This window comes from Aethalodelphis obliquidens, unplaced genomic scaffold (genome assembly GCF_003676395.1).
Source record: "Aethalodelphis obliquidens isolate GAN/ISIS:26980383/991018 unplaced genomic scaffold, ASM367639v1 scaffold50, whole genome shotgun sequence".
Classification (NCBI taxonomy): domain Eukaryota; kingdom Metazoa; phylum Chordata; class Mammalia; order Artiodactyla; family Delphinidae; genus Aethalodelphis; species Aethalodelphis obliquidens.
The window spans coordinates 1,110,079-1,137,304 of record NW_020837994.1 but is presented as its reverse complement, the minus strand read 5'-3'; the positions used below and the strand labels follow the sequence as shown (position 1 = coordinate 1,137,304).

General features: G+C 37.9%; 1 protein-coding gene and 1 pseudogene across 4 annotated transcripts in view; both read left to right on the top strand.

Moving 5' to 3' along the window:
* The window catches only part of RAB6A (RAB6A, member RAS oncogene family), a 74,987-nt gene that overhangs the window by 3,868 nt on the left and 43,893 nt on the right, over positions 1-27,226 (top strand). For 3 of the 4 annotated variants that reach the window (XM_027083341.1, XM_027083340.1, XM_027083342.1), the window contains exon 2: positions 25,991-26,049. In XM_027083341.1, coding sequence (XP_026939142.1) covers positions 25,991-26,049 — 59 coding nt within the window. Of the gene's footprint in view, positions 1-10,188; positions 10,287-25,990; positions 26,050-27,226 lie in introns of all 4 variants that reach the window. The other variant, XM_027083343.1, reaches the window with a different exon arrangement.
* On the top strand, positions 22,493-23,791 carry LOC113607737 (zeta-crystallin pseudogene; annotated as a pseudogene).

Here is a 27,226-nt window from a genome sequence, read left to right as displayed (position 1 = left end):
TACTAACCACTGGACTGCCGGGGAATTCTCAACAATAACATTTTATACTTACATTATTTGATTGTATATAGGGATACTCCAGATGCTCGAGAGCAGGGATTCCAATAATTTATATATAACCTTTACGGTGTAACTAAAAAAAACCAAAAAAACAACTGACCAGAATTTTATACTTTTGTTTTTGAGTTGAACAGAATTCGTTTTGTTAAAGTTATTGTTAAATTATTTGCTATTAGTATAACACCTAAAAGTATGTCAAATGATTATTAAAGACATGTTCATGGAACAGATTTGAAGTTAGGTAGACTTTTTTATTTAGCTTTTCAAAAACAAGGTTCTGGGACCTCCCTGGCGGTCCAGTGGTTATGACTCCACGGTTCCACTGCAGTGGGTACCGGTTCGATCCCTGGTCGGGGAGATAAGATCCTGCATGCTGCATGACACAGCCAAAAAAAATAAGGTTCTGTATTCTATAATGAAGATGAAGTGTTTCAGTATATGAAGCCTCATATTGAATTAATGATATCAGTCTTGGTAATCTTCGTGTAAATTCTTAACAGTTTCTTTATATTTTAGTAGTATACATGCTTTAATAAAGAAATGTTGAAATACACAGCTTGAACCTGAAGTTTCTTTGAGCAACCTCTTTTGTTACCACCTTTGGCTATTGTCTTGAAATACAGAGGCAATTTTAGGAATGGTTTAGAGTAGAAGGTAATACTTACAAACAAATGTTATGAGTACAAATTAGGAAATGTAATTTCAAAAAGAAACACATACCTGGCCTGGTACTACTTATTTTTTCACTTTTTATTACCTTTTTTACATCAGTTCTTTTGAATTATAACATGCTGTGTTGGGAAAAAGTGTCTTAATGTCAGAGACTGGGAACACTGAACAGTTTAGATTGGCTAGATCAGTGATCTTAAACTTTTTCTTCTCAAGATGCTCTTACAAATTATTGAGGCTTCTAAAGAGCTGTTTATGTGGTTTATATCACTATTTACTGTGTTAAAAGTTAACTGAGAAAATTGTTTAATATTTAATTCATTTAAAAAGAGTAGTGTTAAATCCATTACATGTTGACATAATTTTAGTGAAAGAGAACTATTTTTCAAACAATAATTTAGGGAGGGAGTGGCATTGTTTTACATATTTGCAAATCTCTGTAACGTCTGATGTATTAAAAGTCATCTGCTTCTCACAGCTGCTTCTGCATTCAGTCTCTTGTAATATCACACATCACATAGGCTCTGGAAACTCCACTATACACTCATGAGAGAACAAAAGTGAAAAAAGCCAAATAACATCTTGATATTATGAAAGTGGTTTTGACCCTCAGGAGAGTAGTGGCCCAGCCAAAGGGTCCTGGGGATCCTGGGAGTTGGTGGGCTGCATTTTGAGATCTGCTAGTTTCTAGATGATATTAAGCCATTTGTATCTTGTAGCTTCATATTGCATTTATTTATTTTTTTAACATTTATTTATTATTTTTGGCTGCGTTGGGTTAGTTGCGGTGCTTGGGCTCTTCATTGTGGTGCATGGGCTTAGTTGCCTCTGGGATCTTAGTTCCCCAACCGGGGTTCGAACCCACGTCCCCGGCATTGGAAGGTGGATTCTTAACCACTGGACCACCAGGGAAGTTGCCATATTGCATTTAGAACAGTCAAAAGGAGTTTATTCCATATCTTGTTTTGAAGTCTTAAAACTAATCAGTACAGCTAGTGATTACGAGCACAGAGTCTGGGTTTTATATTTTAGCCCTGCTCACTGACCTTGGGCAGATTATTGACTTCTTTATGCTTTAACTTCCTTATCTATAAAATAAAGATAATAGGACCTATCATATAGTGCTATTGTGAAGATTAAATTAGTTAATAAATGTAAAGCATTTAGAAGAGTGCCTGGCACATGTTTACTGAAAACTCCTACTCTGTCAATTATCAATAGTTTGATAGAGCCTACTCTTAAGAAATATACATTTCATCATGGAAGAAACATATAATACCTAATACAATATAGTGCAACGAGTGCAGCTGCTTTGAAAAGTACAGTTAAAAGATACAGAGAAGTGACAGGGGAGCATGGAGTTTCAGGGAAGGTATTGATACATTATAAATATGACTGACTAAAAGTTTAAGGATCTTCTAGTTGAAATTCTTGAATTAGAGCATTCCAAAGTTGGAGGAGACTTGAAGAAGTCACCCAATCCATTTCTCTTAGGGCTTTAAACTGGATTGCTATTTTTCCCCTCTAACTTTATTTTTAATAGTTAACACAATCACATAGTTCACAAATCAAAATTATGTAAAAAGATATACTTTCAGAAAACTTACTGCTACCCCTGTTCCTGTGACCTCATTCCCCACCTCCTCCTCTATTAGTAATTATATATATATACCATTATGTATATTCTGGGATTTCTTTATGCAGACACAAGCAAATATGAATACAATTTTTATTCTTCCTTACATACGAGGTATCAGATTTTATTCTGCATCTTGCTTTTTTTCGCTTAACAATAATTCCTAGAGATGTTTTCACATTAGTACTTAGAGCACTTTCCCATTCTGTTTTGTTTCTAAATACAATTTTTTTCATTTAGAATAGTTTTAGATATACAGAAAAATTGCAGAGATAATACGGAATTCCTGTATACTCTACACCAGTTTGCTCTGTAATTAACAGCTCATGTGTACATTTTTCACAACTAATGTACCAATATTGATACATTATTATTAACCAAAGTCCATATTTTATTTCGATTTCTTTAATTTTTTTCCTAATGTCATTTTTCTGTTCCAGGATCCCATCTAGGATACTACATTTGATTTAGTTGTTAGAGCTCCTTAGGCTGTTCTTGTCTGTGACAGTTAAACTGGACCACTCTTTTTTGTTTGTTTGTTTGTTTGTTTTTTGCGATACGTGGGCCTCTCACTGTTGTGTGGCCTCTCCCATTGCGGAGCACAGGCTCCAGGACGCGCAGGCTCAGCGGCCATTGCTCACGGGCCCAGCTGCTCTGCGGCATGTGGGATCTTCCCAGACCGGGGCACGAACCCGTGTCCCCTGCATTGGCAGGCGGACTCTCAACCGCTGCACCACCAGGGAAGCCCTGACCACTCTTAAATTACTTCATTCTAAGAGATCTCCAGGAGAACATGTTTTGTAATTTTTAGTATTAAACTTCCCTGTTCTGAAATTCTCAAATCTATTCCCTTACTATTGTAGTTAAGTTTTTTCTTCTTAGGGAGGCAATATATACTGATAAAGACAGCTCTAGAGACAGTTATACTTTGGTTCTAATCTTGAAGCCCGTGTTTACAGTGTGATCTTGGACAGTTTATTTAACCTTTCTAAATTCTTTTCATTTCTGATATGCAGTACTAACCTAGCAGTGTTGTTTTCCCCATTCTCTAAATATAGATATTATACATTTTGGTTAGATCAGTATTTAATCTTCACATTATTGTTATTAGGTAATGGTATTCACAGCTGAGCTGTGTAGTATACTGATTTATTGTACTATATTTCATATATTTTTTTTGTTTTCCTTTGTGTCACTATTTGACTTGCTTTTTTCTTAATTATCCCCAAACTCTTTACCAGTAGTGTAGATCTCAGTTATTTGAATGCATCAGGTTTGCCTGGGACATCTCTCCCAGAACCTTCTGACCTTGAGGGTAACTATTGTATAATAGTTACCCTCCAGAATTGATGTACAACTGTCAATGTGTGATCTCCTTTACTTTCATTTTGAGGGTTTCCTTCTCTCTTGTGTTGGATGGATCCCTTGTTTCTCAGATTACTTTTTTCTTCTTTGTTTTACTCATTACGTTGAATGTATCCACCAGCAAGTAGCTTCCTAATAAAGGGAACATGGGAGGAAGTTTTTTGAGACCTTGTATGTCTGAAAATGTGTTTGTACAACCTTTACACTGAAGTTTGGTGGAGTTTAGAGATTTGGGTTGGATATATTCTTCCTTCAGAAATTTGATGACATATATTGCCTTGTAGAGTCTAGTATTGCCATTTATGACTCTTGGTATTTTGATCTTTCATAATGATGTGTTTATTTTCATTTTATGTGCTGAGTAATAGGTATAAATATTTTCAAACTGGAAACTTAAGTTGTTTATTTTCAGGAAATTTTCTTGACTTAACTAGTATGATATTCACCTCTCCATTTTCAGTTCTCTCTGGAATTCTTATTAGACCTCCTGGATTGATCCTCTAGTGGTATCTTATCTTGCCCCTTTTTCATTTATTTGTTTCTGTTTTAATTCTTAAAAAATTTTCTCAACTTTCTTTTACCCTATTACGTTTTATTTCTGCTATCGTTTTAATTTCAAAGAGCTCTTTGTTTTCTGATTGTTTCTGTCTATAACATCTTTTTGATTCTAGTATCTTCTCTTGTTAAAATTTTTTTTAATTGAAGTATAGTTGATTTTCAACATTGTGATAATTTCTGCTGTATCTCTTGTCATTTTGAGGATATTAAAGAGATATATGGCTTTCTTTTCAATACTCAGTTTTTTGTAAATTGCTTTTCACTTATGTTTATTCTAGTTTCTCTATTTCTTGTTTGATGTGGTCCTCAAAGAACTAGTATTCTTGACTGTCTCCTTTTGTTTAAGAGTTGAGCACTAAAAATTTGATTTTAAGCTCTTTTGTGGGTTTATTGGCCTTCTCTGTAGGACAGTCTGGCTGAGTTCTTTTTGGGGGAAGAAGTCTCTGATGTTAGCTCATTTAAGTCTTTTTGCCAGTCACATTTCTTTTTTTAAAAAATTAATTTTAATTTTTGGCTGCTTTGGGTCTTCATTGCTGCACGCAGGCTTTCTCTAGTTGCGGGGAGCGGGGGCTACTCTTCGTTGCGTTGCGTGAGTTTCTCATTGCGGTGGCTTCTCTTGTTGCAGAGCACGGGCTCTAGGCGCATGGGCTTCAGTAGTTGTAGCACACAGGCTTCAGTAGTTGTAGCTTGCAGGCTCTAGAGCTCAGGCTCAGGAGTTGTGGCGCAGGGGCTTAGTTGCTCTTCGGCATGTAGGATCTTCCCAGACCAGGGCTTGAACCCATGTCCCCTGCATTGGCAGGCGGATTCTTAACCACTGCACCACCAGGGAAGTCCCGCCAGTCACATTTCTTAAAGAAGAGTTGTCCAGTGTCCTGCTGGAGAGGATAATATTGGTTGCCAGCTTTCTTGGAGCTGAATGGAGACAGGGTTTGAAGATAACATTAGAATATATGAATCTAATTTACTTTGTTTTTTTTTTTTTTTTTTTGCCGTACGCGGGCCTCTCACCGTTGCCTCTCCCGCTGCGGAGCACAGGCTCAGCGGCCATGGCTCACGGGCCCAGGCGCTCCACGGCATGTGGGATCCTCCCGGACCGGGGCACGAACCTGTGTCCCCTGCATCGGCAGGCGGACTCTCAACCACTACGCCACCAGGGAAGCCCTACTTTGTTTTTAATACAGTTTGTACTTCAGACTTCGCTTGACTCTTATATTCACCAGTCCAGAAACCCTCTATTTTCCTTTCTCATAGCATAATCTATAATCTTCTGATGAAGTGGGAGAGGAACCTGGCTGTGTGGAATAGAGGAGGGGATGTGAGGGTGTCAGTCTCCCTTTTAAACAGATTTTCATCCATTCCTTTCATTTTTAGCACCACCTTTACCCTTATTTCTAGATGTACTTGGTGCCTACATTGGGGAGGTTCTCTGGCACAAATCAGATTGTTTCTCAGCTTTCCCCATTGTCAGTTTAAAATTGATCTTTATAGAATCTATTACGTCAGGTACCACTTTGCATTTGCTTTCTAGCTTCTAACTGATTTTCTGAGAATCAACACATTTCGACATTTAGAATTGCTTAGGGTTTTCAGTTTCTGTTCTTTATTTTTCTCTTTTTTAAAAATAAATTTATTTATTTTATTTATTTTTGTCTGCACTGGGTCTCCGTTGCTGCGTGAGGGCGTTCTCTAGTTGCAGTGAGTGGGAGCTACTCATCGTTGTGGTGCACGTGCTTCTCATTGCAGGGGCTTCTCTTGTTGCAAAACACGGGCTCTAGGTGCGTGGGCTTCAGTAGTTGTGGCACGCAGGCTCAGTAGTTGTGGCTTGCGGGCTCTAGAGCACAGGCTCAGTAGTTGTAGTGCACGGGCTGAGTTGCTCCATGGCACGTGGGATCTTCCTGGACCAGGGCTCGAACCCGTGTCCCCTGCATTGGCAGGCGGATTCTTAACCACTGCACCACCAGGGAAGTCCCTCCTCTTCTTTTTTAAAAGTACATTTTATAAAATTAAAACCAACTCATTTATATCCATGTTTATAGCTGCATTATTCACAGGAGCCAAAAGATAGAAGCAATCCAAGTGTTCATCCATGGATGAATGGGTAGACAAAACATGGTTCTGTGTATACATACAATGAAAACCTATTCAGCCTTAAAAAGGAAGAAAATTCTGACACATGCTTTGACATGGATGAACCTTGGACATTATGCTAAGTGAAATAAGCCAATCACAAAAGGGCAAATACTGTATGATTTTTTAAATTAACTGATAATAAGCATTATTGTTATCTCAACCTGCCATTGTGAGATTGCATAAAACCTTGCCCATACACCCCGCATAGACTTCTCTTTGAGATGAAGTCCAAGCTCTTCTGCCCTAGTCAGACCCTTTCAGAGTCTGGATTCTACCTTCCTATCTCTAACCTTATTGCTAGAACTCATCTTTACCTATTACTGTTAGACAGGTTTTTGTTTTTTTTTTTTAAGTTAAAAAAAATCATCATTAAGGTGTTACGTGCTGTACAGAACACACATCTTTGCATTTTAAGTTTTCTGTTCTAAGAATCATAGAATCTTACAGGTCATTTATCTATTTAATAGATGTCCACTGTGTGCCAAGCATAGAGCTAGGTCCCGGGAAATGTAGTTTTTAACAGATCAGGTATAATCTCTGTTCTCTTCTTGTTTATGGTCTAGCAGGGAGCAGTAAAGTAGATTTAAATCTTTATATTTGTACCTTCCAACCTCTGTTCTTGGACCTCCCCTCCAATCCATCCTGCACATTGATATCAGAGTGAACTTTATAAAAATGTAAATCAGAGTAACTTCTTACTAAAAACAAAAACATCTTGACTGTGCTTAATGCCACAGAATAGTACACTTAAAAATGGTTAAAATGGTAAATCTTATGGTATAGTTTATCACAATAAAATTTTTAAAAAATTGTAAAAACTCAAATCCCCACCTTTGTAGTTTTTTGGGTTTTTTTTTTTTTTTTGCTTTTGTTTAAATCACTCTTAGAATAAGATCTTTCCAAATGATCTACATTGCTCACACTGAATTTTTTGGCTCCTCCCCATCCGTCCATTCTTGAGCATATCTCCCACCATCTCTCTCTGTTTCAGCCATACTGACCTTTTTTTTTTTTTTTGGCTGTACGCGGGCCTTTCACTGTTGTGGCCTCTCCCGTTGCAGAGCACAGGCTCCGGACCGCGCAGGCTCAGCGGCCATGGCTCACGGGCCTAGCCGCTCCGCGGCATGTGGGATCTTCCCGGACCGGGGCACGAACCCGTGTCCCCTGCATTGGCAGGCAGACTCTCAACCACTGCGCCACCAGGGAAGCCCCATACTGACCTTTTTTAAGTTATAACTCTTAACCAATCTCCATCTTGTTATATATTCCCTCTTCCCCTTTGTCAGATTAACTCCAGCTTATCCTTTAGCTTCAAGAAACTTCTTCAAGCCTTTGCTGACTTCCTCAGAGTGGTTTAGTTTCCCATTCTTTATAGACTGTCAACACTGTCCTTCTCCTTGCTGCCTTTAATACAGTTGTAATTATTTGTCTGTTAAAATTTCTGTTTTCCATTTGTTCTGTAAGTTCCACAGAGGTAGCATTCATGAATTTATTGTTCATTGCTGTATTCTAAGCACCATTGCATAGTGCTTGGCATATAGCGGGAGCTCACTAAATATTTTCAAATAAGTGAATGATTTCTGATTTTTACCATACTTAGTTTCAGAAAGGCTTTGAGGTAGCTTGCTACCTCAAAAATACGCATAAAAGAGGATAATTAAAAGAAAAACAATAAGACAAAAAAACCTAACGTAGGAGAAAGGTTTGATATGCCAAGTATCTGGTATGAATCTGAAGAGTCAGTGGCTCAAGATGAGGAAAATGATAACTCAGAAAAGGCTATTGGATTTATCAAGAACTAATTGCTAATTTTTAAAAAGTGGTCTCAGTAGAGTTTTAGAGAGTCAAGAAGTCAGTCGTTGTAAATGGCATATTTGAAGAGTGAGTGTGATTTAACCAAATATGTTTTTGGGTTCTTAAAGTATTATTTAACCCCTTTATTATGGGAAAATTTAAACATATAAAAAGGTACAGAGAATAGTGTCATGAACCCCCATAAACTCGTACTGAGCTTCAACAGTTATCCCCCCCGCCCCCACATACCAGAGTGAGTTGAAGAAAATCCCGTATATCCTATCATCGCAAATATTTTTGTATGATTGCTAAAAGATGAGAACTTTCTTATTGGTATATTCTTGACATTCATGGATATAGTTGCCCACAGAGGCCTTTATTGTTGGGATACTTTGCATTACATGGTTTGAGACTTAACATTTTAGGATATCTAAATCTTTGCTATCAAATTGAACTTTCTGTGATGGAGGAACTGTCCCATATTTGTGCTGTTTAATATGGTGATGGCTACAGTGACTGAGAACTGATTTCAAAATTTTATTTCACTTTAATTTCAGTAGTCTCATGTGGCTAATTAACCCTTTATCTGTCTTTAACCATCCTGTTAAAACTGAAGAATATCCCTTTCAGAAATCTGTGCATGTGTACTTTAAATTATCTACATAATCAAGGTGAGTTAAGTTGATTATAATAGGGAAATAGAGAATGTGATGACTCATGAATTTAGACAGATTTTAGGCCACCTCTGGACTAAAGATATTTTGATCTGTAGTACTTAAGGCTGCATAAAATCCATTCTTAGATCTTTTAAATCTCTGTCCTTGGTGTCTAGCATAATGTCCTTCATACAGGCAACCATAAAATATTGAATCTGTCCAGTCATTAGGAATCTGAGTAAACAGGTCTTTCTTCTTTAAGCAGGTGACAGAAGCACTAACATATTGACATTAAGTAAATAGGACAAAACTAGATGGCTATTGAAGTTACTAATTTGCAAACCTTTTATGTTTGTTTATCAAGTTGTTTAATATGGAATGTTTCTTTCCTTTGGCCTGTGAAACTTCTATAGTTAATGTGATATGGGGGAAAAGTTATGGGGCAGGAGTTAGGGATACTGAACTGTGGTCTTTGCTCTGCCACCTTATACATTATGAGCTCTTAAAGCGTTAATTTTAACCTCTCTAGGTAAAATGAGAAGAATCTACCCATATAATATGGCCTGCATAGATGGTCCTCTGTAGGCTCCACCCAGGGACTTACTGTCAGCACCCTCTCATATATTCCTACCTATTTAATGCTCTCAGAGCTTTCAGAAATTGAAAGTAGTTCCTCTTCACAGAAAGACTGAGTACGTTTAGTTTTATTTATTTAAAATTTTATTTATTTATTTATTTATTTTTGGCTGTGTTGGGTCTTCATCGCTGCTCACGGGCTTTCTCTAGTTGTGGCGAGCGGGGGCTGCTCTTCATTGCGGTGCGTGGCCTTCTCATTGCGGTGGCTTCTCTTGTTGCAGAGCACGGGCTCTACACACGTGGGCTTCAGTAGTTGTGGCACGAGGGCTCAGTAGTTGTGGCTCATGGGCTCTAGAGCACAGGCTCAGTAGTTGTGGCGCACGGGCTTAGTTAGTTGCTTCATGGCATGTGGGATCTTCCCAGACCAGGGATCGAACCCGTGTCCCCTGCATTGGCAGGTAGATTCTTAACCACTGCACCACCAGAGAAGCCCCCCCTTTTTTAAAAAAATTATTTATTTATTTTTGGCTGCATTGAGACATTTAGTTTTAAATAAAGCATTCCTTTTGTTCTTTCAAAATTCTTTAGTTGAACTTTCCTCTCCAAAATATTGTACATTTGTTTTCAAAACCTCTGATACTGTAATAATTAGTCTTCTATGTGAAAACAATCTAAATAGTTATTTCAACCTCAGTCTGATTGATATTATTCTAAATACTGTGATGATTTATTTTTATTTTTCAGAATTTTTTCATTTGTGCCTGGTTATGGCTTGAAGTGTGTTCTTCCCAAATTCGTATGTTGAAGTTTAACCTCTAGTACCTCAGATGCAACTGGTTAAGGTGAGGTCCTCCTGGGGTAGGATGGGCCACTATACAGTATGACTTGTGTCCTTAAAAAAAGGGGAAATTTGGACACAGATATACACAGAGAGAATGCCATCTGAAGGTGAAGGCAGAGATCAGGGTGATGCTTCTGTACACCAAGGGATGCCAAGGACTGCCAGCAAACCACCAGAAGCTAGGGAAGAGGCTTGGAACAGATTCTTTTCACAGCCCTCAGAAGCAACTAACTCTGCCAACACCTTGATTTTGGATTTGTAGCCTCCAGAACCGTGAGACAATAAATTTCTGTTGTTTAAACCAGTTTGTGGTACTTTGTTACAGCAGCTCTAGCAGACTAATACAGTGCTTAATATCACTTTGCAACCAAATATAGAAATACAGCACCTCCTGACAGCTGTAATGGTTAATGTGTATTTCCTGTCAAACTGTCAATACTAGATATCAATTGACATTTGATTACTTAGTACAGATCAGACCCTGTTGTAAGTACTTTACAGTCTTAGCTAGTTTAACCCTTAAAACCAACTCCGTGAGATCTTTGGAGAAGTGGTTGATTTCAGGGCTGGGGCAGGGAAAATACAAAATAAGCTGGAGAGTATTCTGGTGCCAGAAAATAAGCAAGTGTTTATGAAAGGATGGGGACATGTTGAAAGGGCACAGGAGCCAATGTGAAAGAGCGCCCAACAGGGAAAGTTGGAAATTTTTGAGCAACAAAATAAATAATGGTGATATTGGATTATAACCCACATAATTAAGATATTTATGAATATTTATTTAAATAAATAAATAGATAAGAAAGGACTGCTCTTATAGTAAATAGAATGAGGGAAATAGAAAATCACCGTTGGAATACCACAGTGCTAATTGCTACAGGCGAGATCCATTTGATGAATGCTAAAAATGGGGGCAAAATTTTGCGAAGATACAGGATATTTGAAAATCTCAAAGTATATTCCTCAAGATATTTATTATTTACAAGGGGAAAAACAGTAACTTATGGTAAAGAAACTCTGTGGAGATTGCCATAATCAAGTGATCAAGGTTAACATCACTAGGAATAAGACATTAATATGACATCATGTATTTCTTTTATGATGCACTGAGACAGGCACATCAGTTCTGTGGTGGTCTTGTCAAAAATGTATGACCTCGGGCTTCCCTGGTGGCGCAGCGGTTGAGAGTCTGCCTGCCGATGCAGGGGACATGGGTTCGTGCCCCGGTCCGGGAGGATCCCACATGCCGCGGAGCGGCTGGGCCCGTGAGCCATGGCCGCTGAGCCTGCGCGTCTGGAGCCTGTGCTCCGCAACAGGAGAGGCCACAACAGTGAGAGGCCCGCGTACCGCAAAAAAAAAAAAAAAAAAATGTATGACCTCATTCTAATGAGAAAACATTAGACAAATCTAAATTGAGGGACATTACACAAAATAACTGACCGGTTTTCTTTACAAGTGTCAAGGTCGTAAAAACAGGAAAGACAGGAAATGTCACTGATGAGAGGAGACTAAGGAGGTTTGTAACTTTTCTGTAAAATAAAAAGTTGACATAGAAAACAAACTTATGGTTACCAAGGGGGAAAGGTGGGGAGGGATCATTTAGGAGTTTGGGAATAGCAGATACAAACTACTATATATAAAATAGATAAACAACAAGGTCCTATGGTATAGCACAGGGAACTATATTCAATATCTTGTAATAAGCTATAATGGAAAAGAATATAACAACAACAAAATACATATATATATATAAAACAGTCACTTTGCTGTATACCAGAAACTAACACAACATTGAAATCAAATATATTTCAATGAAAAAAAGTTGAAATATTCCTATAAGATAGGTACTACTGTTATTCTTATTTTACCATGAGGAAATTCAGGCACAGATAGGTTAAATAACTTGTCTCAGTAGTATATACAGTTAGTAACTGGCTAAACTTGGGTTTCAGCTCAACAGCCTGGTTCTAGAGCTCCACTACTAAGACACTAAACTATACAACCTTTCCTTGATAAATTTTGTATAGGTAGAAGGTGTGCAGGAAGTAAGGATACTTTGGCGTTCCCAAAACCATAAGAGTGAAAAAACTGTAATCATCTCTGGAAAGTTGAGATACATGAACTAAATGTTAGATAAGATTAAGTGTTTCTCAGGTATTTTGCTGTATTGGACTTTTGTAATTTATATGACAAAATTCTTAATACATGTAACTTACAGTTAAGTAGAGAGTAAGATAAACAAATTAGTTTTAAAATTCAGTGGCTTTAAAAAAAAAATTCAGTGGCTTTGAGGACTTCCTTGGTGGCTCAGTGGTTAAGAATCCACCTGCCAATGCAGGGGCACGGGTTCGATCCCTGGTCCAGGAAGATCCCACATGCCGTGGAGCAACTAAACCTGTGCGCCACAACTACTGAGCCTGTGCTCTAGAGCCCGTGAGCCACAACAACTGAGCCCATGTGCCACAACTACAGAAGCCCATGCTCCTAGAGCCCGTGCTCTGCAACAAGAGAAGCCACCGCAATGAGAAACCCACACACCACAGCGAAGAGTAGCCCCTGCTCGCCACAACTAGAGAAAAGCTGTGTGCAGCAACAAAGACCCTACGCAGCCAAAAATAAATAAATTAATTACAAAAAAGACAGTTTAAAAATTCAATGGCTTTGATAAAATTTGCTTTGTCAATGATTGTGTTACTGGCTGACACTTAATAAGAAGTAATAAGAATCACTTCATGTTGCTTATACACAAGGAAAATCATAGGTTTGTTTAATCATGGAATTAAAATGTGACATTCAAATGAGAATTGTCCAGTCACATCAAGAAGGCAAAAGTACAACTGAAAAAAGTCTTTGGATTTGTAATATCTTACAGAAAAGATAATAGCTTGTTAATTTGCAATTCTAAGATCTGAACAATAAGAGAGGCTTAAGCTGAAACGTAGTGAATTTTTTTTAACATCTTTATTGGAGTATAATTGCTTTACAATGGTGTGTTAGTTTCTGCTGTATAACAAAGTAAATCAGCTATACGTATACATATATCCCCGTATCTCCTCCCTCTTGCATCTCCCTCCCTATCCCACCCCTCTAGATGGACACAAAGCACTGAGCTGATCTCCCTGTGCTATGAAACATAGTGAATTTAAGTCATATATATGGAAGAATTTCCTGACTAAAAAGGCTGTAGAAATATTAAGAGTGGGTTATGAAATCACCTGGAGATATTTCCTTTTTTAAACAGAGAAGTGATTTCTTGGAAGAGCTAGGCATACTCAGAACCAGGAGTATACCTACAATACTTAACAGATTTCTATTTTGTGTTGTATAGAACCATATTTGTTGATAATTAAATATTCTTGTTAGTTTTAGTTGGTCTTCCTTGCCTCAATATATTCTTCCTTTTATCAGAACTTCTTGATGACTGACTGAATAAATTTATATAATACAGAATAAATTATATGGCATGGGTTGGGAGTGGGATAGGAAGAAAAGTATTAGAACATAATGCTGTATGAAGTTTTGTGTGTATGGTGGCACAGGAGTATTAAGGACAAATGTTAAAATATTGTTGGAAGAAAAATGAATAGCCACAGTGTTCAGGATAAGATTAGTTAGGCTTTGATTGAAATGGTCATTTAAATTGCCTTTATATAGGAGGATATAAAGAATGTACTATTAGGGATTTTGAAAACTATTTTGGAGAAATAAGCTTAGCTGAAGAGATTTGAATGAATACAGAAGAAATGCAAATACAGAAGGAATGCTGTTTTAAAATTAGATATGTCTAATCTTTCTATGAAAAGGAGCTATTTTAATTTCCGGAAACTAAATAGCTTCCAGAAGCTATTGATCATAAATGGGTAGTAATATATGAAAGGGTGCTAAAATATGTCTTTGGACAATGTAAAAGAGCCACCTAAGTGGACTATAAGTGGACTATACTCTTTCTCTGGAGTTTTGGGTTACCCTCAATACAAGGAAGATACAACAACTTGAATGCTGACCAGATGAGAGAGACATTGAGATCCTGATCTACTATTTGGAGATTCTGTCTTTTTTTTTTTTTTTTTAATTCATTCATGCATGCATGCATGTATGCTGTGGGTCTTAGTTGCGGCCCACGGGATCTTTTTTTTTTTAGTTGCGGCATGTGGACTTTGGGGCATGCATGCGGGATCTAGTTCCCCAACCAGGGATCGAACCCCGGCCCCCTGCATTGGGAGTGCAAAGTCTTACTCACTGGAACACCAGGGAAGTCCCTGGAGATTCTGTCTTCAAAACAAAACAAAACAAAAACTACCTTGAACTAAAATATTTAAGAATTTATCCTCTATACCTAAATGTTATATACTTGTATTGTAAGGTATATGTATTGCCAGTTTTAAACCCCATGAGAGCAAAGACTTTATTTATTGTAATTTTTAAAAAATTGGTATGCTGGGGCTTCCCTGGTGGCGCAGTGGTTGAGAGTCCGCCTGCCGATGCAGGGGACACGGGTTCGTGTCCCGGTCTGGGAAGATCCCACATGCCGCGGAGCGGCTGGGCCCGTGAGCCATGGCCACTGAACCTGCGCATCCGGAGCTTGTGCTCTGCAGCGGGAGAGGCCACAACAGTGAGAGGCCCGCGTACCACAAAAAAAAAAAAAAAAATTGGTATGCTGAAAAATGTGTTTTACTAGAGTTGAAGGGAGGGTATTTTCGAGCTTTGTTTTTCTTTCTTGGGTTTTTAGTTTTGATTACTTCATTATTGTATTATTGAGAAATGTTTTTCCAAAGTCAAAACTTATTTGCTTAAATTTTGCTGTAGAAAAGTTAAGGTGCATATTAAAGGAACTACACTCACAGTTCAGAGAAAGACTTTTAATCGGTAACACAGACACTATGATAGTCTTAAACTGTTGCTTCGTCCTCCTTCAAAACATGTGTCCTTTATTCTCCATGAAGAAAAACAAAAGGTGTATTTTTTTTTTGAACAGACCAACCTATGATTGCTTGCTTTTTTCACTCTTAATGACAATTTTTAATGAACAGAAAATGTTAGTTTTAATGTAGATAGATGTATCAGTGTATAAAAATCTGATTTTTATGTCCCATTTTAAGACGTTTTTCCATAGCCTGAGTAATGAAGATAGTCTCCCCTATTATATTTTAGAAATTTTGTTTTGTTTTTTTGTGTTTTGTTTTGCTTTGTCTTTCACATTTAGGTTTATAATCCAACTGAAATTTATCTTTATGTGTACTATGAAATAGATGTCAGGTTTAATTTTTTTCAGTATGGATATGTAATTATCCGAGCATCATGTATTTAAAAACATTTCTTTTCCTCAGTTCTCTGCCATATCAGTTTTATAATGACCAACTGTCTATAAATTCATTGACCTGGTTCTGGAATTTCTATTCTGCTAATTGCTTAGTCTACCCTTGCAACAATACAAAACTTACTATAACTTAATATAAAAATTACTGATTTACCAGAGAGCAAATCCTCCCACCTTATTGGGTTTTTTTTGTTTGTTTGTTTTGGGTTTTTTTGCGGTATGTGGGCCTCTCACTGTTGTGTCCTCTTGCGTTGCGGAGCACAGGCTCCGGACCCGCAGGCTCAGCGGCCATGGCTCACAGGCCCAGCTGCTCCGCGGCATGTGGGATCCTCCCAGACCGGGCACGAACCTGTGTCCCCTGCATCGGCAGGCGGACTCTCAACCACTGCGCCACCAGGGAAGCCCCTAGTGTATTTCAAACAAAACTTCAGATCACTATTTTCAATGAATCTAAAGAGACTGTTGTGGCCTCTCCCGATGCGGAGCACAGGCTCCGGACGCGCAGGCTCAGTGGCCATGGCTCACGGGCCCAGCCGCTCCGCGGCACGTGGGATCTTCCCGGACCGGGGCACGAACCCGCGTCCCCTGCATCGGCAGGCGGACTCTCAACCACTGCGCCACCAGGGAAGCCCGTGGGGAAGGTTTTTTAAATAGAGCTTCAATTTCTTTAAGATTTTCTTTTTTCTTTCTTATTTTTCTAGGACTTTGTACATTTCATCTACTGTTTCAAATTTATTAGTGCATATTACTCATGTTTTTATGTCTGCAGGATCTGTAATCATGCTTCATTAATTTCTAATACTGGTTATCTGTACCTTTCATTTCTTCTTGGTAAGACTTCCTGGAGGTTTATAAATTTAATAGTTTTTTGTTCAAAGAACTTAAACAGGCCTTGTTGACTCTCAGTTGTGTGTTTTCTGTTTTATTTCTGCTCTTTATTTCCTTTCTTATAGTTTCAATGGTTTATTTTGCTGGTTTTTTCCAACTTCTTGAGAGAGGGATATATAGCTCATGTTTAGTTTTTTTTTTCTCCCTAATATATGCTCATATAAGTGTGTGTGTGTGTGTGTGTGTGTGTGTGTGTAATTGTATAAATTTCCCTTTAAGGACTATTATAGTAGTGTTTTGGGGATTTGCTCTGCAGTATTTTTGTCATTGAGTACAAAATGCTTTCTGATTTCTATTTTGATTTCTCCTTTGATTCATTGGTTATTAGAAGTATATTATTTGAAAACACTTGGGGACTTTCTAGTTTTCTTTATATTTTTGATTTCTACTTTAATCGTACTGTGTTCAGAGAATATATTTTCACTGTTTTTAATTTTCTTGAGACTTTATGGTCCATATGTTATGTCAGTTTTAATAAATATTCCCTTTGTGCCTGAAAAGAATGAATTTGTTAGGTGCAGAATTCAATATATGATCACTAGATCAGTTTTGTTAATCAAGTGGTTCAAATATTATGTGTCTTTATCAAATTTTTGTCTATTTTGTTATTGAGAGAGGTATGTTAAAATTTCCCATGGTGATTGTGGCTCTGTATATGTATCCTTGTAGTTTTTCCATTTTTAACGTATAGGTTTCTGAGACTTTTTTTCTGGCCACACCGCGTGGCATGTAGGATCTTAGTTCCCCAACCAGGGATCGAACCCGTGCCCCCTGCAGTGGAAGCGCAGATTCTTAGCCACTGGACGTCCAGGGAAGTCCCTGGAATTGTTATTGTGTTCTTGGTGACTTCAACCTTTTCTCGTCATCAAGTGTTCCACTATTTCTAGTAATGCTTTTTGCCCTAAAGTTTACTTTGCGGAGCACAGGCTCCGGACACGCAGGCTCAGCGGCCATGGCTCACGGGCCCAGCCGCTCCGCGGCATGTGGGATCTTCCCGGACCGGGGCACGAACCCATATCCCCTGCATCGGCAGGCGGACTCTCAACCACTGTGCCACCAGGGAAGCCCAAAGTTTACTTTGATGTTAGTATAGGTATACCACCTTTCTTTTGGCTAATGTTTTCATAGTATTTATATTTTTCTATCCTTTTTAATTAATTTATTTATTTTGGCTGCCCTGCCCGGCATATGGGGATCTTAGTTCCCTGACCTACCAGGACTCGAACCCGTGTCTCCTGCATTGGCAGGCAGATTCTTAACCACTGCGCCACCAGGGAAGTCCCTCTATCTTTTTACTCTCAACATTTTTGTATTCTTATGTTTCAGATGTGGCTTAGTAGTCATCTAGTTAAGTTTTGTGTTTGTCCAGTCTGATAATTGTTTTTAAAATTGGAACATTAGTACATTTACATTTAATATAATTATATATTTGGATTTAAAATAAATCTACCATCTTCTCAATGTGCTTTCTTTTTGTCCTGAGTGTTTCTTTTTCTCTTCTTGTGTTATTTGAATTTGTAGCCTTTTAAAAAAGTATTCCATATTCTTTATTAATTGGGAAGTTATACAATTTTCTTTTCTTTTTCTTTTTGTGATTAGCCCAGAAGTTGTGGCATGCAGCCATGACTTACAAAAGTTTACAGGTAATTGATTCCTTTACCCTTCTGGGCAGTGCAGGGACCCTGGCAGTCTAATTCTACTTACCATTCTTCCTTCTGACTTGACTTACTATGTGTACTTTAAGTGTGTGTGTGTGTGTGTGTGTGTGTGTGTGTGTGTAAAACCCCATAAGATGTTATTATTTCAGACAGTGATTATTTAGATTTTATTTTTACAAGGAAAACTTTTTATTGAAGTGTAACATATAGAAAAGCATACGAATCTTAAGTGTACAGCTTGAATGAGAAAAATTGCTAGTTATATTGACCTGAATATTCCCATCGTTACAAAATTATTTCTTACATTGATTAGTAAATTTGGCCTTCTGGTTCTAAAACCTCAGTTCACTGAGTTTTATCATAAGTGTGCCCCTGTGAGCTATATCTACTTTCATTTTTCCAAGAATGCAGACTCTGGACAACCTTAGTGAATACTGTCTACTTGATGGTTTCTTTCATTGATTATTTCATTTAGTGCTAGACAGGGACCAACACTTAGTGTAGCCATGAACAAGATAGATGAGGTTCCTGTTCTACAGCTTATCATTTGTAAGTTGGGAGAGGTAAACTAGTAAATAAATGCACAAACAAGATAATATGAGTTAAGTTCCTTATATTGCCATTTTTTTCTTATTTTTCCCTGTAAGAAGTGGATCATGCTTTTCTACACTTAGACTTAAAAAGTTTTTGAGTAAAGTTAATGCTGGAAAAGCTAGTCTTATGCTAGTACTTATTTTGAACTTCCCACTGAACTGTTCTTTGAGGGTACAGATTATTTCCAAGTTATCTTTTTAAAAACATTTTTTTATTGAAGTATAGTTGATTTGTGTTAGTTTCTGGTGTAGAGCAAAGTGATTCAGTTATATATATGTATGCATGTATGTATGTATATATATTCTTTTCCAGATGGTTTATTATAGGATATTGAATATAGTTCCCTGTGCTATACAATAGGAGCTACTTACTTATTTCTTTACGATTGCATTGGGTGTTCGTTGCTGCACGCGGGCTTTCTCTAGTTGGGGTGAGCGGGGGCTGCTCTTTCTTGCGGTGTGTGGGCTTCGCATTGAGGTGGCTTCTCTTGTTGCGGAGCAGGGGCTCTAGGCGTGCAAGCTTGAGTAGTTGTGGCTTGCAGGCTCAGTAGTTGTGGCTTGTGGGTTCTAGAACACAGGCTCAGTATTTGTGGCGCACGGGCTTAGTTGCTTCACGGCATGTGGGATCTTCCTGGACCAGGGATCGAACCCATGTCCCCTGCATTGGTAGGCGGATTCTTAACCACTGCGCCACCAGGGAAGTCCCTAGGACCTTTTTGTTTATTTTATATATAGTAATTTGTATCTGCTAATCCCAAACTCCTAATTTATCCCTCCCCCAGCCCCCTTTCCCCTTTGATAACCATAAGCTTGTCTTCTAAGTCTGTGAGTCTGTTTCTGTTTTGTAAATAAGTTCATTTGTATCATATTTTAGATTCGACATATAAGTGATATCATTTGGTATTTGTCTTTCTCTTTCTGACTTACTTCACTTACTTAGTATGAAAGGTCCATCCATGTTGCTGTAAATGGCATTATTTCATTCTTTTTGATGACTGAGTAGTATTCCATTGTGTATATATACCACATCTTCTTTATCCATTCATCTGTTAATGGACATTTAGGTTGCTTCCATGTCTTGGCTAGTGCTGCAATAAACATTGGGATGCATGTATCTTTTTTAATTAGTCCAACTCGTCATTTTATCCTTAAGATACATTCATAGATGAATGTTAACTTTGTTGTAGGAATAAAATAAAAGCCCTGCTGCTATCTAAAATACTTCTAGAAATACAATCTTAGGCTGAAAGTATTTTATTTTATTTTATTTTATTTTTTTGTCACCCTGCATGCCTTGCGGGAATCTCAGTTCCCTGAACAGGGATTGAACCCGGGCCATGGCAGTGAAAGCGTAGAATCCTAACCACTAGGCCACCAGGGAGCTTGGCTGAAAGTAGTTTGGAGAGGTAATTTAGTTTTTCTCTCCTCCAGGCAGAACCACATCTGATACTGAATCCATAAGTTCATAATGTAACCAGGAAAGAAAAGTTCCACAAAACTGGTTTACATGAGCAAAATCTCAGGCTCCAAGGAACCTGTTATGCTTGAAGAATAACCAATAGCTTTCCATCATTGTCAGATGGTATTTGTGTTTGGCAAGGTTAGGAGATGAGACTAGAAAGGCTCAGCTCAAGTTTGAATGCCTGCTAAGGATCTTTAGCTTATGGAGACTGGGGAGCCTTGGAATGTTTATAAATTGTTGAAACACACCTCTGGCAGTATAGAGGATGGACACTTTGTTTGCACGGTGCTTTATTCTCTTGTTCACCCTCTTTCAGTGGTTGTAAACTCCTTTGCGTTCAAGGCCTTACTTACATTTGTTTTTCATTCTCATCCTCCAACCTCCTTGTTTCCTAGCACTTGGAAGTTTTGGAATGAAGTGAGAAATAGTAGCCATCCAAGCATTAATATATTTGTTTATGTTTTATTCATCTTTGGTAAGAGTAGCCAGTGGGTCATTACCTTTATGTGAATATCTTTTCTGTCTTCACGTTTTGTGTAGTCAAATATTTTTTGTTTTTACTTTGGATGTCTCCATTTCATCATCCTGGAAACTCATATCATAGGTCTGATGCCTTTAACGTAAATATTATTATAAAGAAATAAAGCATATTTATTAAAAAACAACTTTTGAGCCATAGATGTGAAATTACTTATTCAGCAAATATTTTATACAACCAAATTCATTCTCCCCATTTTTGAATGTAATTGTACAAGTGTAGTTGTAGTTCTCTTCTTTTTTTTTTAATCATCTTTATTGGAGTATGATTGCTTTACAATGGTGTGTTAGTTTCTGCTTTATAACAAAGTGAATCAGCTCTACATATACATATATCCCCATATCTTCTCCCTCTTGCATCTCCCTCCCATCCTCCCTTTCCCACTCCTCTAGGTAGTCACAAAGCACCGCGCTGATCTCCTGTGCTATGTGGCTGCTTCCCACCAGCTATCTGTTTTACATTTGGTAGTGTATATATGTCCATGTCACTCTCACTTCATCCCAGCTTACCCTTCCCCCTCCATGTGTCATCAAGTCCATTCTCTACGTCTGCTTCTTTATTTCTGTCCTACCCCTAGGTTCCTCAGAACCTTTTTTTTTTTTTAGATTCCATATATATGTGTTAGCATACGATATTTGTTTTTCTGACTTACTTCACTCTGTATGACAGAATCTAGGTCCATCCACCTCACTACAAATAACTCAATTTCATTTCTTTTTATGGCTGAGTAATATTCCATATTCGTTTTTTTTTTTTTAAGCTTTAGGAAAAATGAAATCTTTATTCAATTAAGGTCTTTAGAGAAAGGCTACTAGCTTTATGGAACTTCAGTGTTGTTGACTAGGTTCGCTACATTGGAGTAGTGTTAGCTTGGTTTAATTGATTTTCTGTTTTGCTGTAGAATTGCATCACCTAGATGAGACATCTTGGCTGTGATATTGCAGTGAGTTTTGCTTGCCGCTGAGCTTTTTCGCTATGGTCCCTAGGTACGTTTTTCAGGTGTCTTCATTACCATGATGGACTACAGGTAGTGTTGTTTTTGTGTGTTTGCTTGTTGTATTTTTATGCTTAACTTCTAACTAAAATCATAGCGTCTGATTTAAGGTACTGTTATTATCATAGCACATTAATCTTTTATAATGGCTTATTTTTGTGGGGGAAAATTAGAATATATAAATATCTTGTTGTCTGTTTCAGTATTATCTGACCAATATAACTGACCAGATTATGAAGCAGTTCATAAATGTTCATTTATATAGGTTGTAGAATAATTGAGACTTCTCCTTTTATGCAAACATTAGTCTTATAATCTTTGAATCCTAAGTATTCTTGAAGAGTATATTATGTGAGGAATTACTTTACCACTTACAGAAGTTCTCTCTTAAATTAGTATACCTTGGTCTTCTAGAGGCCCAATAATTAGTTCCTCTAATCTTTAATAATCAGCCCCTTTTTTAGTTATCTTTGGTGCTCCAGTATTAAAATTATTATACATAGTAAAATTTACCATTTTAACTTATTTCTATGTGTACAGTTCAGTGGCATTAAGTATTTCACATTGTACAATAATCACCACAATGGATTTTATTTATCTATTTATTTATTTATGGCTGTGTTGGGTCTTCGTTGATGTGCGCGGGCTTTCTCTACTTGTGGCGAGCGGGGGTTACTCTTCATTGTGGTGCGCAGGCTTCTCATTGCAGTGGCTTCTGTTGTGGAGCACGGGCTCTAGGCGTCCCTTTCATTGGCAGGAGGATTCGTAACCACTGAGTCACCAGGGAAATCCATGATAGATTTTTAATAACAGTTTTATTGAGATGAAATCATACATCACACAGCCCTTTTTTCCATGGAATCTGAGGGAGCTCTCGCAGATTTTGATTTCCCACTCAGGACTCGTATCTAGATCACCATGGTGACTGAACAGAGGTTGATGCAAGCTATTAGAGTTTTTTAATTTGTGGACCAGAAGTGATGAAACTCCAGTCGGATGTTGCCATACCGATTCCAAAAGACCATCAGGTTCTAATCAAAGTCCAAGCATGTAGTGTAAACCCAGTGGACACACAAATTCACTCTGGTACCTACAGTAGAAAACCACTTCCACCTTATACTCCTGGATTAGATGTGGCTGGGATAACAGAAGCTGTTGGAGAAAGTGTATCTGCTTTCAAGAAAAGTGACAGAGTTTTCACTACCAGCATGATCTCTGAGGGCTACGCAGAGTATGCTCTGGCAGCCAATTACCCTGTTTACACACTGCCGGGAAAACTGGACTTTAAACAAGGAGCTGCCATCAGTATCCCGTATTTTACTGCTTATTGAGCTCTGCTCCACAGTGCCTGTGTGAAAGCTGGAGAAAGTGTTCTGGTTCATGAAGCTAGTGGAGGAGTTGGGATAGCAGCATGCCAGACTGCTAGAGTTGATGGCTTAAAAGTTTTGGGCACAGCTGGTACTGAGGAAGGACAAAACACTGTTTTGCAAAATGGGGCCCACGAAGTGTTTAATCACAGAGAAACTAATTATATTGATATAATTAAGAAATCTTTTGGTGAAAAGGAGTTGATGTGATTATTGAAATGTTAACTAATGTAAATCTTAGCAATGATTTGAATCTTTGTCACATGGAGGACGAGTAATAGTTGTTGGCAGCAGAGGTCCTGTTGAAATAAACCCACGGGAGACATCATGGCAAAGGAATCTAGCATAATAGGAGTTGCTCTCTATATATCCACCAAGGAGGAATTTCAGCAGTTTGCAGCAGCCCTTCAAGCCGGAATGGAAATTGGTTGGTTGAGACCAGTATTAGGTCCTCAGATTCCATTGGAGAAGGTGGCCCATGAAGATGATATGCAAAGCAGTGGGGCTACTGGAAAAATAATTCTTCTCTTAAAATGATTAATCATTTCATAGATTTCCTATGGAGTTAGAGGTCTCTTACCTCAGTTTTATGTACACTGCATTTGCTTTAATTAGTATTCATTTGATTCAGTGAGTTCCTTATATTTAAAAAAAAGATTTATAAGGGCTTCCCTGGTGGCGCAGTGGTTGAGAGTCCGCCTGCCGATGCAGGGGACACGGGTTCGTGCCCCGGTCTGGGAAGATCCCACATGCCGCGGAGCGGCTGGGCCCGTGAGCCATGGCCGCTGAGCCTGCGCATCCGGAGCCTGTGCTCCGCAATGGGAGAGGCCACAACAGTGAGAGGCCCGTGTACCACAAAAAAAAAAAAGAAAAAAGAAAAAAACCGTTTCAACAGACAAGCTATTTTGCATTTCTTCACTATATATTTTATTTATAATGAAGCTCCTTTGCTTTTATCCACCACTGTTTCCCCCACCACTATTTTGCCTTTTATCTCTTCAGATTTTTAGATTTACTTTTTAATAGATTCTGATCAGTGTTAAATAATGTAGTATGTGTATTGTTCCTGACTTTACTATGATTGGTTCTAGGGTTTTGCCTTTAAGTACATAGGTATTCTTATATATAAAAAGTATTTTGGAAAAACATATACCAAAGTTGTAATGTTAGTTATGTATAGGTGGTAGGATATATGTAATTTTCACTTTGTTCTTGGTCTTTTCTGTGTTGCCCGCTTTATAACATGCATTTTGCTCTTTTATATAAAAAAGGAGGGACATTTTTCAAAACAAAATAAAAACTGTATGTACTATTTACTAATGAAGAAATGCGTAGATCTACTCATTGCTCCAAAAAGAGACTTCTTCCCAAACATCAGTTTGCTTTTGACCAGGGTCTAGGGAAACTAGCTTTAGCTGTTCAACCTGCTATTTTAGATTCTTTAAAATAAGATGTTTGGGAGTAGGTGATTTTATGGGATTCTTCCTTCTTTGGCTCAGTTTTTTCCTCAGGTTTTCATATAGCACATGGATGGAGGACATTTAAAGAGGCCGGGATCAGGTCTCTAAAAATCAAAAGTTGAAATCAAAAGTTACTTAAATTCATACAAAAACATGAGTGACTAGGTATTGTTTTTTTTTCCTCCCCAAAGTATTTACATTTAGGAGAGCATTTGAGATATTTATTTGCTCAGTTCTTTTCCAATTGATATAATTTCTTGTATCATTTAGTATTTATTGAATCTATGCCAAGCTACTGGAGATATAGGAAAATTAGATATGGTTCTTGTCCTTGAACACTGTGCCCATTGGTAAGGATATTGGCAGTATACCACTATTGTTTACCTAGTGGCACTTTCATGTGGATTAACTTAAAAATACCAATACAAAGTAGTATGAATCTTTGGGATTGCCCTGCCAAAGAATAGAGATCTGATCCTGAAATGAGTTTCAAAACAATTTTCCATGTCATTTCATTCTTACTCTTAAACAGTCAAGTTCTTGCAGCCCTCATACCCCTCCTAGAACTCTTCATATTTAGTTTTTATGCTTCCCGAGATTAAGCTTTGATTCACTGAATGAAGTGGACCTGACCCTTATATTCCCCAGGTTACTGTCCAGGAAGTTAACTATAATTTCTTCCCAGTGTAATCCTAGTTCTTTTTGTTAGGGGTCAAGTAAATATCTGCTTACCTTTTGTGAATTAGAGATGTCAGCATAACTGATTGTTTTCCTCCATCTCTTCTCTTCATTTTCCTCACCTCTTAACTAAATAAATATTCTTTTACCTGTGCTCTCAGTTTGAGAGATTATCTTTTGTTTGTTTGGCTGGTTTTTTTTTTTTATAAGGAGGAGGAGAGGAAAAGGAAGGGGGTGGGGAAGAAGAACTTATTTAGTTGTTTTGGCTGGGCTGAGTCTTAGTTGCGGCACACGGGATCTTCGGGATCTTCGTTGCAGCAAGTTTAGTTGCAGCATGCGGGCTTATTAGTTGCAGCCTGTGGGCTTCTTAGTTGCGGCCTGTGGGCTTCTTAGTTGCAGCATGCATGTGGGATCTAGTTCCCCAACCAGGGATCAAACCCAGGCTCCCTGCATTGGGAGCGTGGAGTCTTACCCACTGGACCACCAGGAAAGTCCCGAGATTATCTGTTATTAAAGAAAGACATTTCAACAAACTCAGGCCTGTATGGTTTTTTTGTTTGTTTTTTTTTTAGTGGTTATGTAAGTATTCTCTTTTTATTTGTCACATAGGCCTGTATGTTTGTAACTTATTGTTAGTTGAACCATTGCAGATATTTCCCAATGAATTGAATCGCAGTTCTCTGTAAAAAAATTGCTTGAGAACCCAATTTAATGTGTTAACTGAATCAATCTTTTTTTTCCTTTTCATTTCAGTTGGAAAGACATCACTGATTACCAGATTCATGTATGACAGTTTTGACAACACCTATCAGGTATTTTGTTTATGCCAACCTACTAGTTGTCTCTTATGTGTTACAGGTCCTTTTAAAAATTCATTTATTTACATTCAGACATGGATATAAAAGCATTTTCTGTAATCTGTAAAATTCTCTATAAATACAAAGTATAACTGATGATGCTCATAGTCCTCAACTTTTTCATTTGATTTCTTTAGCTTCTCTTCCAAAATCTATTGAAAGATTATTGCTAATGCCATCTGGGATAGAAGTAAGAGTGATTATAGCTATTCTCTTGGAGAGATTTCCTCCAAGTCTAGGATTCTGTGACATTTTCATCTATACTTGAAGTCAAGAATAAGTGAGTACTATAATTAGAAATCATTAACAGAAGGAGATTTGGGAAGTTCACACATATATGGAAAATTAAATAACTCATTCGTAAATAACCAGTGGGTCAAAGACAATCACAAGGGAAATTAGAAAATACTTCGAGATAAATTTTAAAAAAAACCCACAGCATACCAAAACTTATGGGATACAGCTAAAGCAGTGTTATAAGGAAAAGAATAGATACATTAAATCAGTAATTTAATCTTCTATCCTAAGAAACTAGAAAAAGAAAAGTAAACCTAAAGCAAGCAGAAGTAAAAACTACTTTAAAATGTAGGTTTTATTATTCAGGTGTGGTGAGGCCAACAGATCAGGAGATGATTGCCATTGTAAAGATAGTTTACTATACTCACAAATCTCAAGAGGAAGGGACACTCCAGGCCATATGAGGGGGGCACATGGAAGAAGTACTGGTATTGGTCAGGAGGTGAAGGGGGGTTGGGCAGGAAATGTAGGCACTAGCCTTTATTGGGATTTCTGTGGGAAGGATGGGTAAGACCAGGTAAGGAAATATAGGATTGCCTACTTTGAGTAATTTCAGTGGTCTCTGGGCTGTAGGGGCTGTTCCTAGTTGTCTGCTACTTGGCCCTAGGGTGATTAGGGCAGGGGAGTAATGACCCTGAGTGTGATAGAGGAGGTGGTTGGGGTATGGGTTTGGATTGGTTGGTTTTCATATTAAAGGCCCTCCACAGGCAAGTTTTACTTCTCTAGGAATTGGCAAACCCTGGGATGGCCAGTCCCTCCAGTATAAGGAAGGCCCCAGGTGTCAGGACAACAAAAATACAGAAAATAAAGACGTGCTTAATTCAGAAGCTGATAA